The sequence below is a fragment of the Xenopus laevis genome, chromosome 6S, assembly GCF_017654675.1.
Source record: "Xenopus laevis strain J_2021 chromosome 6S, Xenopus_laevis_v10.1, whole genome shotgun sequence".
Classification (NCBI taxonomy): Eukaryota; Metazoa; Chordata; class Amphibia; order Anura; family Pipidae; genus Xenopus; species Xenopus laevis.
The window spans coordinates 63,845,505-63,861,806 of record NC_054382.1 but is presented as its reverse complement, the minus strand read 5'-3'; the positions used below and the strand labels follow the sequence as shown (position 1 = coordinate 63,861,806).

General features: G+C 35.0%; 1 protein-coding gene across 1 annotated transcript in view; it reads right to left on the bottom strand.

Moving 5' to 3' along the window:
• The window catches only part of slc6a3.S (solute carrier family 6 (neurotransmitter transporter), member 3 S homeolog), a 37,491-nt gene that overhangs the window by 15,006 nt on the left and 6,183 nt on the right, over positions 1 to 16,302 (bottom strand). The window contains exons 2-7 of the mRNA XM_018269405.2: positions 15,578 to 15,920; positions 13,651 to 13,782; positions 8,726 to 8,951; positions 4,725 to 4,863; positions 3,539 to 3,673; positions 1,147 to 1,250 (exon numbers count right to left, since the gene is read on the bottom strand). Coding sequence (XP_018124894.1) covers positions 1,147 to 1,250; positions 3,539 to 3,673; positions 4,725 to 4,863; positions 8,726 to 8,951; positions 13,651 to 13,782; positions 15,578 to 15,863 — 1,022 coding nt within the window. The 5' untranslated portion in view covers positions 15,864 to 15,920. The remainder of the gene's footprint in view (positions 1 to 1,146; positions 1,251 to 3,538; positions 3,674 to 4,724; positions 4,864 to 8,725; positions 8,952 to 13,650; positions 13,783 to 15,577; positions 15,921 to 16,302) is intronic.

Genomic DNA, 16,302 nt, shown 5'->3' with positions numbered 1-16,302 from the left:
AATATACCAACGTTTTTAAAGTGATTGATTCAGCTATTGCATACTTTGTGTTACATAAAGGCTACACTAACAATGTGACAGTTTATCACTTTATTTGATAATTATCAAATGGCATCTAATTCAAAATAAACAAAATAAGAGGAACTTTTCAGTTTATAGGAACCCTCTACCCAAAAACTACAGTAAATATAATAAAAGAAAATGTAATCCTAAACCACTATCCAATATACAATTGAGACATTTTAATGGTTTAAAAGTTAATAAATGTAGTTGCAGGTAAGTGTAGTATTTGTTTATGCTTTTCTGTTCTCTGGGTAAACCATTGTAACAGGAATCAGATATCTGTTTCAGCAGTCGAAGCCAGGAATGCATACAATGTAAACAGCCAGACAGATACTGCTTTTAATAGTAATTATATTTACAAATAACATTAAAACCACTGAAAATGTTTAATGAAGGCATACTGCAAAGTGCTTAGAATGACATATGTCAATATTTAATGTAATAAATGAAGCCTGTGGCATTCTGTTCAGAAACTGATACTTTTTTACGTGGTACTATTTTGCTTTTTTTCCCCTTAAAATGTATTTATTTAATTCTATTTTGATTCGCTGCCATTTGATAATTAGTTTTTCAGAAAAAAGTTATGAAATACAACTAACATTGTGTAGTCTGTCTTCAGTGCCACAATAACACAAGTCATGTCTTAATAATGCCTATAACTAAATGTTTATTAAACTGAACATTTACCCAACTCACCAAAAATAATATGCTTCCACATTAGCTTTTATACAGTCTTTTGGCAGTACTGCATTTTGAAGGGTATTGGCTACATAGATACGATAGTTATTTTAACTGACAAATGATAAATGATGGATTTCAACTCTTGTTCACACACATACAGTATATCTTTGTTATAGCCAAAGTGGCTAAAATGAATACATCAATTTCTTTTTTTGGGTACCAATATAAGTTGCCATTTTTTTAACATGATTTCAGATTTGTTTGTGTATTATTTTCCATAGTGTTCTATTACATATGTTGTGTAAATTTTATACAACAGATATGGTAACCATAAAGGTAAGGTTAGGACTATCCTGTGAGCATCCTTTTGTACCCTTTGCTCACTCAGTATTTATGGCTTACCTATAGCAGTTGTTTGTAAACTTGTTGTAACTGGAAAACGCAATTAGCACACCAAACCCAACACCAAGCGAGAAGCAGATCTGTGTTGCCGCATCAATCCAAACCTTTAAACAGACCCAGAACCAACAAAACAAAGAATGGTGGAAGGAGGGGGAGAGGGAGAGAGAGCTGTTATTAGAGATAATTGCAGGAAACTCATTAAGCAAAAAGATGAAAGATAATGTTGAATGCAAGGTAATTTCACAAATTACTGTTGCATGGATGTGCCCAATTCCAATTTCTCAGATTATTGCTTTGAGTTGTCAAGTCGTGAGGACTATGAGAGGTAAATTACGGCCTTCTGTTACTCTTCAGTAGCTACTTTAGTTTCATTAAATATATTTGCTCAAGCTGCAGCTAATCTTTGAAGACATGTTTAATATGATAAAATTATTGTTTTGTCAATGGCAAATCTACACCAAAATGACCTATGCAATAAAGAAACATTTCAGCATAATTTGTAGCACGTTAAAGTGCAACACACTTTATTACACGTTATTGTTATTAAGCACCACTGATCTGAATTGCAGTTTGCAGTCCCAGAGAGTATGTCTTGGAAACATCAAACAATAAAAAAACAATTATTTATAGCTGTTTTTCTGTCATTTTGAATGACAATTAGTGAAATGTGGAATGCTTTGCTTATAATACGGGGGATTATGATGGCCAAATCTTGTTGTGTCTGATTCTGTACACTACTGACTTTGACTCATGAAACAATTTTGTAAGGCAGCTTATAAAAGACCTTAGAGACATGTTTACAACCATCCCTGTTCAGGTTTTCAGCAATAAATCTCCAGGTTTTAGGTAATAAACTTTAAATTTTTGTCAAAAAACTCACTTGTGAGAGAAAAACATAATTTAAAAAAAAAATTAATTATGCAACAAACTAAAGCTATTGAACCGGGTGGAATCAGGAATTGATTGCCTGGCCACAGATGGTCAAAAGTAAGTTAATCAACTCCCAAAAGTAGAACTAAAACTAACTCCTTTTAAATTTTTTAGGAAGCACAGCCAGAAAGGGATAAACAAAGTGTTTTTCCATAGCAATTGAATTTACTTTGTACAAATAACTTAACAGCAATTGATGACCTTGAACTTATATTGGAACTTATATTGGAAAGTTGCTTATAATTGCATCCAAACTTCAAAAAGCCAAACAACTAAACTGGCCTTTATATATGAAAACACACACTCCACTGATATGCATTTAAGATATATTGTATCAGTTAAAAACTGCCACTCCTTTATTAAGTTAGAGGCAAAATGACAGCAAGCATCTGGTATTCAAATTTAAAGGTTCACACAGGAAATACATCCATAAACAGGATATGACATCACTATTTGTATCTTGGGAACCACCAAGCTGCAGCATATTATAGTAGATATACAATAGGCAGATAAACAATAATATATATCTATATATATATCTATATATATATATATATATATAGTGAATAACGTACCGCCTTTTGTAAAGTATCAGGATATTATAAGTTACCGAGGAGTTTCATGACCATATAAACACGAGCCAAAGGCTGAGTGTTTTTATACAGGTCATGGAACTCAGAGGTAACTTCTAATATCCTCATATTTTGCAACTGGGGGTACTTTATTTATTATAATACACAAGTGAGTCATGTGACAGAAATTATATCAGAACTTACCGTTTATAACTGATGACATCAGAACTCACCGTTTATAAGGACATAATTTACAATATATTCAAGGCTTTTGTGTATTATATATATATATATATATATAGAAAATCCAAAAATACGGATGCACACAGGTATTTCCAAAATAGTTAAAAAACTTACATTTTATTCAGTACATTTAAAAAAGCAGGTCGACGTTTCGGTCTGTATCTAAGACCATTTTCAAGACCAGACCAAAATGGTCTTAGATACAGACCGAAACGTCGACCTGCTTTTTTAAATGTACTGAATAAAATGTAAGTTTTTTAACTATTTTGGAAATACCTGTGTGCATCCGTATTTTTGGATTTTCTACATATTGCTGCTTGGGGGTAGCACCAGGACTGTGTACGATTTTGTTGGTGTGCTGAACTAATTGGACTTTTGTGTATATATATATATATATATATATATATATATATATATATATATATATATATATATATATAGATATATAGATATATACACAAACACACACACACATGCATTTATACATATAAACCTACCTCCAAACTAGTCTGCTGGGAGGGATACATGGAATAAAATGGAGCATAGCTTATACCCAATGTATTGCACTCATGACACCAAAGTGCATTGGAATGATGGTTGGGTAGAACTGAACATAAACAACTGCTGCAGTTTGCAATGGAACTTACCGAAGCTTCACACAGCCTTAGAAAGTCTACACTGAGATATGCTTTAATGCCATCGATTGCTCCAGGAAGAGTTACACCACGTAGAAGGAGAGCTATTAGCACTACATAAGGCATTGTGGCTGTTATCCACACTACCTGAAAAAATAAGCACCAATTTTTAAAATTTCTTACACAGTTAAATATGCAATACTGCCGTGCCCACTTAAAGAGGAACCACCATTAGAGTAAAAATACACAAAATATAGTTGATTTTTATTTTTCCTTAAAGTTTTTTTTAATCTAGTTATTGATTTAATTGTCAGTTCCTTAACCCAAAATTTTTCCAAAAGGAACACATTGCTCTGATTGGTTTATTCCTAACACCATATAAACAATAAGAAGTATAGCCTTATAAGATAAATAAATATATATACACACATTAAACAACTAGAAGGTTTCAGAACATTCAGAATATTAAGGGGGAAATTTACTAAAATCCGAATATTTCTCACTATTTTCTTAGAACCACTTTGGCCCCACTCCAATCCACATTTATCAATAAAGTAACTCGAAAAAATCTGGTGTGGAAAAAGTAAAAATTTCAATCATACATTTTTTTGTATCTTTGCCGAAAACCACAAATTAATCAGATTATTTTAAGAAACCCACCGAAGATCATAATTTCTTCCAATTGTAAACGGGACATCTCTATTGACTTCTACATGACATTGGCAGGTTTGAGTACTTTGTTATTCTGACTTTTAGCAGCATTAGGGTTTAAAAATCACAAAATATTCTAGTTTTTCCTTTAAAAAAATAGTGTTTTCCCCTTCAAAGCTCCAACCAGAAAAAAATCAAACCATAATAAATAACCCAACGTCAGCTACAACTGAGAAAAAAAAAACAATAAATCACATTGGTAAAAAACTTCTGGCTTAGGGTTGCTGATCATTTTTGGATATGGTTGTTTTCTTATTAATTAAACTTGTTTATTTATTTTAACTTACAGTAGAAAACTTATAGTAGAACAATTTTGCTTCACATTGGACATAAATACACTGATATAAATACACTGATATGTAAATACACTGATATAAATACACTGATAAGTAAAAGTACAGGGGAACTTAGTAGGGTCACAACAGGCCAGCAGGTGGTGAACAATTCCTAAACTTAGAAATGATTCCTTACTGCTAGTTGATCTTACCTTGCCAGATGTTTTCACTCCCTTCCATAAGCTGAAGTAAAGGAACACAATCACAACAAAAAGACATGATGTCAGTTTCCAGCGAGGCAAGCCTAAATCATGGATCCCTTGGCTTTCATGCACATGCAGAACACCTCGCCTACAAATTAAAAAGCTGCAGTTTAAATCAAGGCCTTAGAATGGAAAATTCATACATATTTGTTAATTACATTGCAAAAACAGTGATTTCTAATATGTTTTAAATATTTGAGCATTCGAGTTCGAGTTGATGCCTTGGCATTTAGGTAACTGCATTACTATTTGACTTGTACTGTTTAAAACAGCTTACTATGTAACTAAATATGTTTAGTAAGAACCTGTGTTTCTCTGACCAAGGTATTACACTGCTACACAGACATTAAAGCATTTTGATGCTGTTCGCCATTGTTTGTGTCTCTATATTAAGGGGCAGCAGATATATGTTATGATATGTTGTAGGCTGCATATTGGTGAGATATACTTAAGTAAAGGTGGCCATACACGGCAGATTAAAACTGCCGATATTGGACCTTTAGAGCAATTCGGCAGCTTTCAAATCAATGCCGCCAAACGAGCGGATCTTATAGTGTATGGCCAGCTTTACACAGTGAAGTGTTTTAGTCCAGATATTTCTCAAGTGTAAAGGTGGCCATAGACGCAAAGATCCGCTCGTTTGGCGACATCGCCAAACGAGCGGATCTTTCCCTGATATGCCACTAACAGGCATGGCTATATCGGGGGTAATCTGAACGTTCGGCCCTGTGGCCGAACGATCCGATTACGATGTGCAATGGGCTCCGGCGGGATCAGTCGGGACAAAATCAAACCTGTCCGATCGACCAAACTACCGATCTCCGCCGGACGATAAAAAGTCAGCACTCTCCACACACGGTCCAAAATCGTATGAATCCTCGATTCGTACAATAGGATCTTTGCATCTATGGCCACCTTAAGTGTGCTGCCTTGTTCTTGCAGTCTCCTTATCTGATTGATTGGAGGGAAGGTGTGTTTTTCTGGAAAGTGTTACAGACGCAAATGTTTAATATGTCAATTTTTATAGTTTATATATTTTCTTGAAACTGCTGTGGTAGGTTGCAAGTTTCTCTTTTGCAAGTTTCTCTTTTACATGTACATTCATTCACTGTATATTCAGTCCACCTCTAGGTTGTCATTGCTCAAGTCATTATTGTCAATTGTGGTGCTCATTCCTTGATGTCGGGTTGGAATTAGGAATAGGCATGAAAGCGGTTCTTGTGTAACACTTTCTGTTCTCTGGATCTGACTCTTAAAATAACATTACATGGTCAATGGTGGTAATTGTGCTATAATTAATGCAGAGTTTTCTGTTTACTGATGCAATGCATCAAAGGTTACTTTGGCCAAATAAGGTGCACTTCTGCATGGTGCCAATACACCAGCCCAGTCTGTCTTGATACATTTTGTGCAAGTACTCCTACTGATGGACATAGTGGTACATTCTGGGTTCCCAAAGTACCTGGGATGATAATGCCGTGGATATTGTGATATCAGAAGTGCCACCATTTTCAGAATGAACACTAAGGGGTACATTTGAACCCCTTAGTGTTCCAGCACTTGTGTCTGAGACATTAATAAATTTGTTTTTACCCTTTACCTCTACCCTACCCGTTCTTGGTGTGTGTTCCCTGTGTATATTCCACATAACATGGCATACATTATATTAATGTAGGGGCAACAAGCAAACGAGAGCTATGTATTATCAAAGATTCCTGATAGTACCACTATGTGACAGGTTTTTTTATATAAATGATCATTGTCCTGTTATTCTTTGTTACCCTCCCATTTGTTTGAGTTCCTTTGTATTTCTTTTGCGTAGTCTTTAGCACCCATCTTTCCCCAAAACATATGGCCACAAAGCTAATATATTAAGAAGCTATCAAAGCCAAACAGATTTAAGCGAAAAAATAAAAGAAAAAATATTAGAACCTCAAAAGAACTTCCCCACCTCTGTAAATCAGGCATAATGTTTAACATGCTGTAGCCACACATCAAAACCCCCCTGACACTGGCAACATCTGCTGCAAAAAAAAATTAGCACAACAAAAGCACATCTTTCTCTGCATAAAAGAACAGGTGTGGAGAATAAATACCGTTGTTTTACTAGAAGATTGATGTTTTCAATTCCAACAAACAAGCAAGAGAAGATTCCAAACTAATAGTTATGAGACCACTGCATTTTAAATGTGAAAGGGTCAATTTAAATCTTGATTATTTAAAGGGTAACTAAAAGCCTAGTCTAATACTCTTAGGGGACAGAGCTTCGTCTTACTGCAAGTAACCCAATTTCACTTAAGTAAGACCACCCCAAAAGTTAAATAAGGCAGTTATGCCATGTGGACCTCTAATAAATGCCATGTGGGCCTCTGGCACAAATATGCATTCTTCCATGTGGACTGGTACTGTGCACTGTTAAGTACTGTATCACACACGTACAACATGCTGAAAGACATGAAAAAAGCTTGGCAATATGGGACCTAAATTAAGGGGCACATTTACTTAGCTCGAGTGAAGGATTAGAATGAAAAATACTTAGAATTTTGATGTATTTTTTTGGCTACTTCGACCATCGAATTGGCTACTTCGACCTTAGACTACGACTCTTCGAATCTAACGTTTCAAACTAAAAATCGTTCGACTATTCGACCATTTGATAGTCAAAGTACTGTCTCTTTAAAAAAAACTTTGACTACCTGCTTCGCCAGCTAAAACCTACCGAGCACCAATGTTAGCCTATGGGGACCTTCCCCATAGGCAATCTAAGTAATTTCTGATCGAAGGAAAATCGTTCGATCGATGGATTAAAATCCTTCTAATGGTTCGAGTTGAAGGATTTAATCGTTAAATCGAACGTTTTTTCCTTCGATCGTTCGAACGAACGAAATGCAGTAAATCCTTCGACTTCAAATATCGAAGTCGAAGGATTTTACTTCGATGGTCAAATATCGAGGGTTAATTAACCCTCGATATTCGACCAATAGTAAATGTGCCCCCAAGTGTATGCCAAGTGCATGCCATGAGAAGTGCACATCAGCCCTATGACTATGATTTTTCCTTCGATCATTCGATTGAATGAAATGCGGTAAATCCTTCAACTTTGATATTCGAAGTCGAAGGATTTTACTTCGATGGTCGAATATTGAGGGTTAATTAACCCTCGATATTTGACCAATAGTAAATGTGCCCCCAAGTGTAACAGACCTGCATGCCATGAGAAGTTGCAATCAGCCCTATGACTATAGAAATTATGCATTTTTAATCTGGAAGTTTGTTGACCTTTAAGCTCTGTGCAATGATGGGGCCAAGCATAATAAAAATGAAAGAGCAAGATCAAAATAAAGTACAGCTACACTACTTATAACCACTTTTATCAATTATATCCAGGTTACTAAGTCGATTGCCGAGTGTAAATTTAGCTGATTTGTCATTTGCACAAACTCATGTCCATTATCACATTCTACTCTGTTAAGGATTTTAAACTCTTAGGGGGTTATTTATCAAGGTCCGAATTTATCTCAATATCAGCTGCTACAAACTCCGATCTAACCCGCTCGGGTTTTTAACGCTTATTTATTACATTTTCACGAAAATTTGCTTTGCGGGAAAAGCTCAGATTTTCACTATTTTTTCCCAAAATCTCCGAATTTTTCAGAGTTTTCCCCCGAAAGCCCAGAAAACACCCCGATACAACCAAAAATCAATGGGACTGTTCGCATTGACTTTTATGCAACTTTGACAGGTTTGAGATGCCGTGTTTTTATATTCTTTCTTTTTAGCCCTTGGGGTTTAATAAATTCCGAAAAATTCGTGGTTTTTTTAAAAGTCAGATTTTATAAAAATAAATCACAAATTTTTCAGATTTCGGGGAATTTCGGGTATTTGAAGCTTAGTAAATAACCCCCTTACTGTAAAAGGAATAATCAAGGAGGAAATAAGACAGTACTTACTCAAAGTATTCAGCAGCAGGTGTGACTTTATAAGTGTCATTGATGTAGTCGCTGAAGTTGCTGTATTTTGTCTCAGAACAATTGGGACTGTTCCAGGAATTGTTACAGTGAATCCAAGGTAATTCCGAGGTAAAGGAGGAAAATAGATACTGCAGAGCCCATGCGATAATGACATTATAAAAAAAGCCAACATATAAAGATATCAAAATGACTGTATATCCAACCCCTATAAAAAGAGAAAGAGTTAGTTTAGCTGAATTAATTAATTGTTAGACTTACTATGAAATATGTAAAAACTTTATTATGCTATAAAAAATTTATCATAAGGGTATATGAGTAATACATTCATAATAGATGCATTATATATACTAAATTTAGAATGCCCTTGACATCTGTCCTGCTTATAAACATATGCCCTCCATGGAGCATGAGGGTGTTCTTAAATGCATTATACACCTTTGAGGCTATACTTGAATGTAGGAAACCTTCAGAGACTATTACATTTGTACAGAGCAAACTGTAGTTCTATTTTGTGTAAACACTGTAATAGTGCATCATTCAGCTTCAATTAAGGTTTTTATTCCTTCCAATTTTAAAGGAAAACGATACCCCCAAACAATGTTGGTCTCTATAAAAATATATTGCATACAACTCATGTAAATAAACAATTTTCATAATACATGTATGGGAACTGTTATCCAGAATGCATGGGACCTGGGGTTTTCCAGATAACTGATCTTTCCATAATTAGGATCTTCATACCTTGTCTACTAGTAAACTGTGTAAACATACGAATTAAGTATATCTTAGTTTGGATTAAGTACAAGGTACTGTTTCATTATTACAGAGAGAAAATAAATCATTTTAAAAAAAATGATTATTTGGATAAAATAGAGTCTATGGGAAACAGCCTTTCTGTAATTCTGAGCTTTCTGGATAATGTTTTTTTTGGGTAACGGATCTGATACATATAATATACATTTTTAGTAGTGTGTGCCATTGGGTAATTCTAAATAGAAAATTTCCCTTTTAAGAAATAAGGGCTGTCCCTTGGGATCCTATGATCACACTGTAACAAACCACACATCAGGGATCCCAAACTTTTTTTTTACCTATGATCCATAATGAAATGTAAACAAAGTTGGGGAGAAGTACAATTATGGAACAATTATGGTAACCCCCCCCCCCCCGGGCTGCGATTGGCTATTCGGTAGCCCCTATGTGAACTGGCAGCCTACGGGAGGCTCTGATTATTAAAAGGGGTTGTTCACCCAAACACTTTTTTCAGTTCAGTTGGTTTCAGATTGTTCGCCAGAAATAAAGACCTTTTCCAATTACTTTCTATTTTCGACCATTTTTTAATATTGAAGTGTAAAGTTCCATTTTTCACCTTCTAAGGGTAAGGCCACACTGGGCGTTTTGGGGAGATTTGGCCGCCTGGCGACTAATCGCCTTATTTATGAGGCGATCAATCTCCCCAAGCGCCTTCACTCACTCTGCACCGGCTAAAATAAAAAAACACCGGCACTAATCACACGCGGCGATTCGTTTTCCGAAGTTTCCTCACGAGGAAACTTCAGGCGACTTCAGAAAATGAACCGCCGCGTGTGATTAGCGCCAGAATTTTTTTCATTTTAGCCGGCGCAGAGTCAGGGAAGGCGTTTGGGGAGATTGGTCGCCACAAAGACGAGGCGATTAGTCGCCAGGCGACCAAATCTCCTCAAAACGCCCAGTGTGGCCTTACCCTTAAGCAGCTCTGGCAGGGGGGGGTCACCGACTCTTTACATTTAATTGTTACATTTGTTATCTTTAAACCTGCTGAGTAGAATTCCTGAAGAGTTTCATTAAAAGCAGCTGTTAGAATTGATACAATAATTGCTAATCCATATACAGATACTGCTGAGAAGTGTATCAACTAATTGTAGCAACTAAATGTAGCAAATTGTAACAGTTCAGAATATTTCTGGATTACTGAGCTGTCAGACTGAAACACTAGAGACAGGAACATTAAACTTTAAAGGGGTTGTTCACCTTCCAAATACTTAGCTCAGCAATTCAGGTGCAGACTTTTAAACTGTTACAATTTTGCAACCTTTAGTTGAGATATTTCTCAGCAGCATCACTGGAGTATTAGCAACTATTGTATCAATTCTAATAAAACCCAGAGATTCTGCTCAGCAGGGACAAAGATAAAAAATATATTAACTACGTGTATCAATTTAGATCAATTTACAGGGTTGGTGACACCCCCTCCCAGAGCTGCACTACAAGGTGAAAAATGACAATTTACACTTCAATATTAGAAAAACGGTCACACATAGAAAATAGAAAGTAATTAGAAAATGTTGTTATTTCTGGTGATCTATCTGAAAACAACTAGTTGTTTGAAGGTGAACAACCCTTTTATACTTACATTTTGGGAAAACAGTAAAAAATAAAAGATGTTAAGTAATTGAAAAAAGTATTTGTTTATGGTGCACAATCTGAAAACAACTGAACTGAAAAAAAGTTGTTCACCTTCCAAACACTAACCCCCATATGTAATAAAAGACACTACTTAAGATGTTTGCTTTTAAACGGGTGACCAGTAAATTCTACCTGCTGATTGGTTGCTATGGTTTACTACCGCTGGGTAGAGCCTTTTATTACATTACCCCAAAAGTTCTGTGTTTTGCTTCAACACTTCTTCCTGTTACAGTTAGAGCTGCATTATTTCTGGTCAGGTGATCTCTTGAGGCAGCACAGAGAATGTCATAAAATGGGAGCTCAAGGGAAAAGATGTCAAAGGGAAATATTTACATAAATATATATACCAGTTTGGTAAGATTATTAAAGATGCCACTTAATATGATGAAAACTATCTGTTGATTACGTATTTATTTTGGGGATATTATTTTTGTCTTGGTCCCCAGGCAAAATTGTCTTCAAAAAAAGAGTCTTCAAAGCCAAGCTGGTTTGGAACAAGGCAATAGCGGAGAGGTAAGATCAGATTCAACAAATAAAATAAAGGAAGGCAGTAATCGCAGTTGTCAGGACACAATACTAGCACAGGAAGGGACTGTTTCTGGAGACAAGCTATTAAACCCCAGCTGTGTGTGTGCAGCAATCCATTACCATGTGCAATAAGGCTGATTCAGAACAAGAGTGTGTAAGGACTGTATGTTTTGTTCTATTACACAGGGTGCAGGGGCAACAGACTAATTTATTGCAAGGGATTCAGGGAGTCAAGCTAATATTTTTTAATTTTGTGTTAGGTGAGAGTGGAAAATCATTACAGGGAGTTCTGGGGAGTTTGACTGTGCTGATGCATTGCAAAGAGGTCAGACAGATGCTTTATATGAGGAAAGATGATCTGTTACAGGGGATACAGGCAGAGTTGTTCTGTTACATGGAGGCTACATTGTTTTATTTATTGCATTAAATGCACAGTAGTGTTTTTCTTTTTTAGGAGGTCTGATGATTGTGCATTGTTTTTGCACTTTGCACCCTGTTCTTCACTCAATAATTGACCCCCATGTTGCCTAGCGACTGCATTTATTATAATATTGCAGAAATGCAATCTGATGTGTTATTTTTTACCTTGTAAGATTCCTAATTCCTAAATTTCCTTGTTTCTTTTATTTTTTCCTGTCTATTTCTGCACATTGTTCAGGATTTTAAAATGTGAAACACATCACTTTGAAACACAGTGATGCCTCTGAAAAAAAATAACTCCTTTTTCCTAGCTTGGAGGAAATAATGATATTCACTACACCAAATAAACAGCAGGTGCCACTTTAACATGCTGCTATTAATTTTTAATCAACAGAAGTAGGACACTTTCGCTATTCCACAATATTATTTTGAAGCAGAGCACAAAGACCCAGTGAGAGTAAAAAATAATTAAAATTGTATGCATTTTGTCAATACAACTTGTTATATGATAGTTGCATTAAAGTGATGAGTAAATAAAGGTTCACCTTTATTAAAGTTTGGAAATAAAAACAGATACAGTTATTTAAATCATATCTGCAATTTAGTTAAATAAAAAAAATTGATTGTTTCAAAATCGCTACCTGCAAAGGTAGTGGTTTATAAATCTTTAGTTCTCTCCTTTCTGCCCAAGCCAGGGAGATCTCTAACACCCTGGTCGTATAGGATCCTGTCCACATCCGAATGATGTTGCAAGTAGTGCAGTAAGAAGTGCAAATGCTGCTTTCAATTGTTTTTACAAATAACCTTAAAAGCACTGAACATTTTTAATAAATGTATATTGGAAAGTTGCTTACAATTATGTTTTCTTTTATTAGTCACATTTTTTGGGGGTTGACTTGCCTTTTAAAGTTATTAAATCTTTTCTTCTAATTAACAAAAATATAAGTCTGAAACATTTTCTTTTTTATTTACAAAAAAATTGCATTACGGTTGTTTTCGTTACAACTCTATGTAGACAATGTAGGTTCCATAAATTGTGGTTGCCAAGTTTCTGTATCACATTTTGAAATGTTGAAATGGGTGTGAAATGTTGACTGAGACTGACCAAGTTAATTGCAAATGTAGTGGGTCCCTTTTCACCCTAGTGAATGTGTAGCAATTATGGAAGGTTTTGTTAGTAGCATTTTCAATTCTGCAACTGTCTCTGATGTAGGGCAGATTTATCAAAAGTAGGCAAATTTGGCAACCAATCCAATGTTTACATTCGTTTTTCTGCCAGCTGAACAAAACTCTGATTGGTTGTTATGGGTTCCTGTCCATAAGATCATCTACAAGTGGAGAAGATTTCAAACTACTACCAACTTGCTAAGGCCATCCCAGCAAGTTCAGCCCAAGAGCAGAATGCAAAATGCTTCAAGAAGTGTGTGTCTAAGGGTCAAAAAAATGTCATCATGGAACCTAGAGGTAGCTCTTGCCAGTATTGAAGTCAGTGCTATGTTTATAGAAATTACCTTTGAATATAGGACATATTTTCCATACTCCGGCAGCTCCTTCTCTGTTGAACTGTCCAAGGGCTAGCTCCATGTAAAAGAGTGGCATGCCAGCAATAACCATAAAAAACATGTAGGGGACCAGAAATGCACCTGCAAAAGTGTCAGCATATAGTCATTAACCACCCAGGATAGTAATTTGTAATAGTAGCAATTTTATCTAAGGTTGGTTTCTGTATCAGGCCATGGTTAAGGGGTTAGATCAGTGATATCTGTAGTTTTCAAAGGTTTGCTGAAATAAAGTTCTCAACTTCTCAAACAACAGAACAATGCCTATTAATAAAATCATTTTATATAGTAATATATGAGCCGTATATAAAAAATATCAACATTCAAGAGTAATACAAATAGAAAAATAGGTCAGTATTTTTAGGATCTTATTAATTTCTTTGAGGATTGAATTTACTCTCCTGTCAACATCGGATTGAGGAGCTATAATTTATACAGAAATGCAGTAAGCAGGAACTGAATATTTCATGTCTATCTATCTTCCCCATTACTAGGAATGACACAGGGAAATAATAAGGCCAGGTTCATTTGTTTTACAACTCTGAAAATAATTTTATTACATGGAACGATTCACACACACACTCTCTCTTGCTCTCTTTTGAAAGAAATTAAAAGAAAAGCAACCTATTATGCTCCATATAAGAAAATACATTGAACATGGCCTAGTAATTTGCAAATGATGTATTAACCTAAGAATTTTAACTGAAGCTGAATTTTAACTGGAATGTTTAAATTTGTCATATCTAATTGCAAAAATTCCAAAAATAAACATTAAATAACCATCAACAATATTCAAAATAGCACAAATGTGTTAGGGTTTTATTTATAGGCCTTAAAACATATGTACTTTCCTTTAATCCCAGAACAAGATTTAGAAAATACGTAAATGCTACAGCAGTTATTGCATGAAAGGTTTCTGGGTAGACCACAGTATGTACAGTAAAGGGCAGATTTATCAAAGGTCGAGGTGAATTTTCGATTGAAAAAAAAAAATCAAATTTCGAGCTATTTTTTGTGTACTTTGACTAGGGAATAGTCCAAATTCAAATCAAATTTGAAAAAAATTAAAAATTTGGATATCGAAATTTATCATATTTATCATGTTTGAAAATATTTATCTCTTTCAAAATTCGACTTCGACCATTCGCCATTTAAAACCTGCCGAATTGCTGTTTTAGCCTATGGGGGACCTCCTAGTCAATTGCTGGAATTGGTGGAAAAATATATATTTTTTTTGTGAAAAACTTTGAATCAAATTTGATTAAATGCGCTATTACTTTGATTCGTACGATTCAAATTTGGCCGAATATGGACCTATTCGATCGAAAATGGACCGATTCGACCAAGAAAAAACGTGATTTCGGTTGGTCTTTTTGAATTTCGAAGTTTTTTCAATTCAAAAATCAACCAGAAATATGCCCCTAAGTGTAAATAACACATTTTAATACTATGTAATACTAAACCATGAATGTGTGTGTGTTGATCTTGTGTTTTTAATCTGTAGTCGGTGTCAATACTAGAATATTTCTCTCAATGTTTTTGTCATAGTAATGGGTAGATAATGGGAACACTCAAGACAGTTACATTGTTATAGAAATAACTTTAAATATTACTGTGTTTTTTCAATTCAGGAAAACAATGCAACATTTCATAGCAAATAAATGAATACACAAACTGCCCAGAAAAAGCTTGCAACATAAACAGTACAATTACCATTATTGCTAGCTGTTTCTAATTGAGTTAGTTAGCCCAAAATGTGATCTATAAGACTGAATGTCTAACATAACAGAACACAACTATCTGCTTTGCATATATGCACATATATATGTGTGTGATCATGTATGCCTATATAAAGTTATCATAATTGAATTATACTTACCTCCACCATTTTTGTAACAAAGATATGGAAACCTCCACACATTGGCTAAATCCACAGCAAATCCAATAACAGAGAGGAGAAAGTCAATCTTCTTGCTCCATGTTTCTCTTTCTCCGTTCTCAGTGTTAATCTGGGATGGACTAACAAGTGCAGAATTAGTGAACTGAACTCCATTCTGCTCTTTAACAAGGATGAGCTCCACCTCCTTAGGGTCCATTGTATTTGAATCTTTAGCTGGAGCAACCACTGAAGACATTTGTCCTACTGGTGGCCTAGTTTTGACCATGAGGTTTTGATGACACAATATGGAGATCCTAAGTGGTGTCAGTTTGATTCTGCTTAGCTAAATAAAACAGAAAGAGATATGTTGAAATTTGGCATGGCTTAAAGGCTTAACATCAAGCAAAGTGTATTCATTTGGATCATCTAGCAGTTAAGCAGGTTATATGTAGACTTAAATGGGTTATTTACCTTCCAAACACTTTTTTCAATTCAATTGTTTTTAGATTGTTCCCCAGAAATAAAGACTTTTTTCAATTACCTTCCATTACTTATTTTTTTTACCGTTTTTCCAAAATCTAAGTTTAAAGTTGAATGTTCATGTCTCTGGTGTTTCAGTCTGGCAGCTCAGCAATTCAGGTGCAGACTCTAAACTGTTACAATTTTGCAACATTTAGTTGATACATTTCTCAGCAGCATCTCTGGAGTATTAGCAACTATTGTAT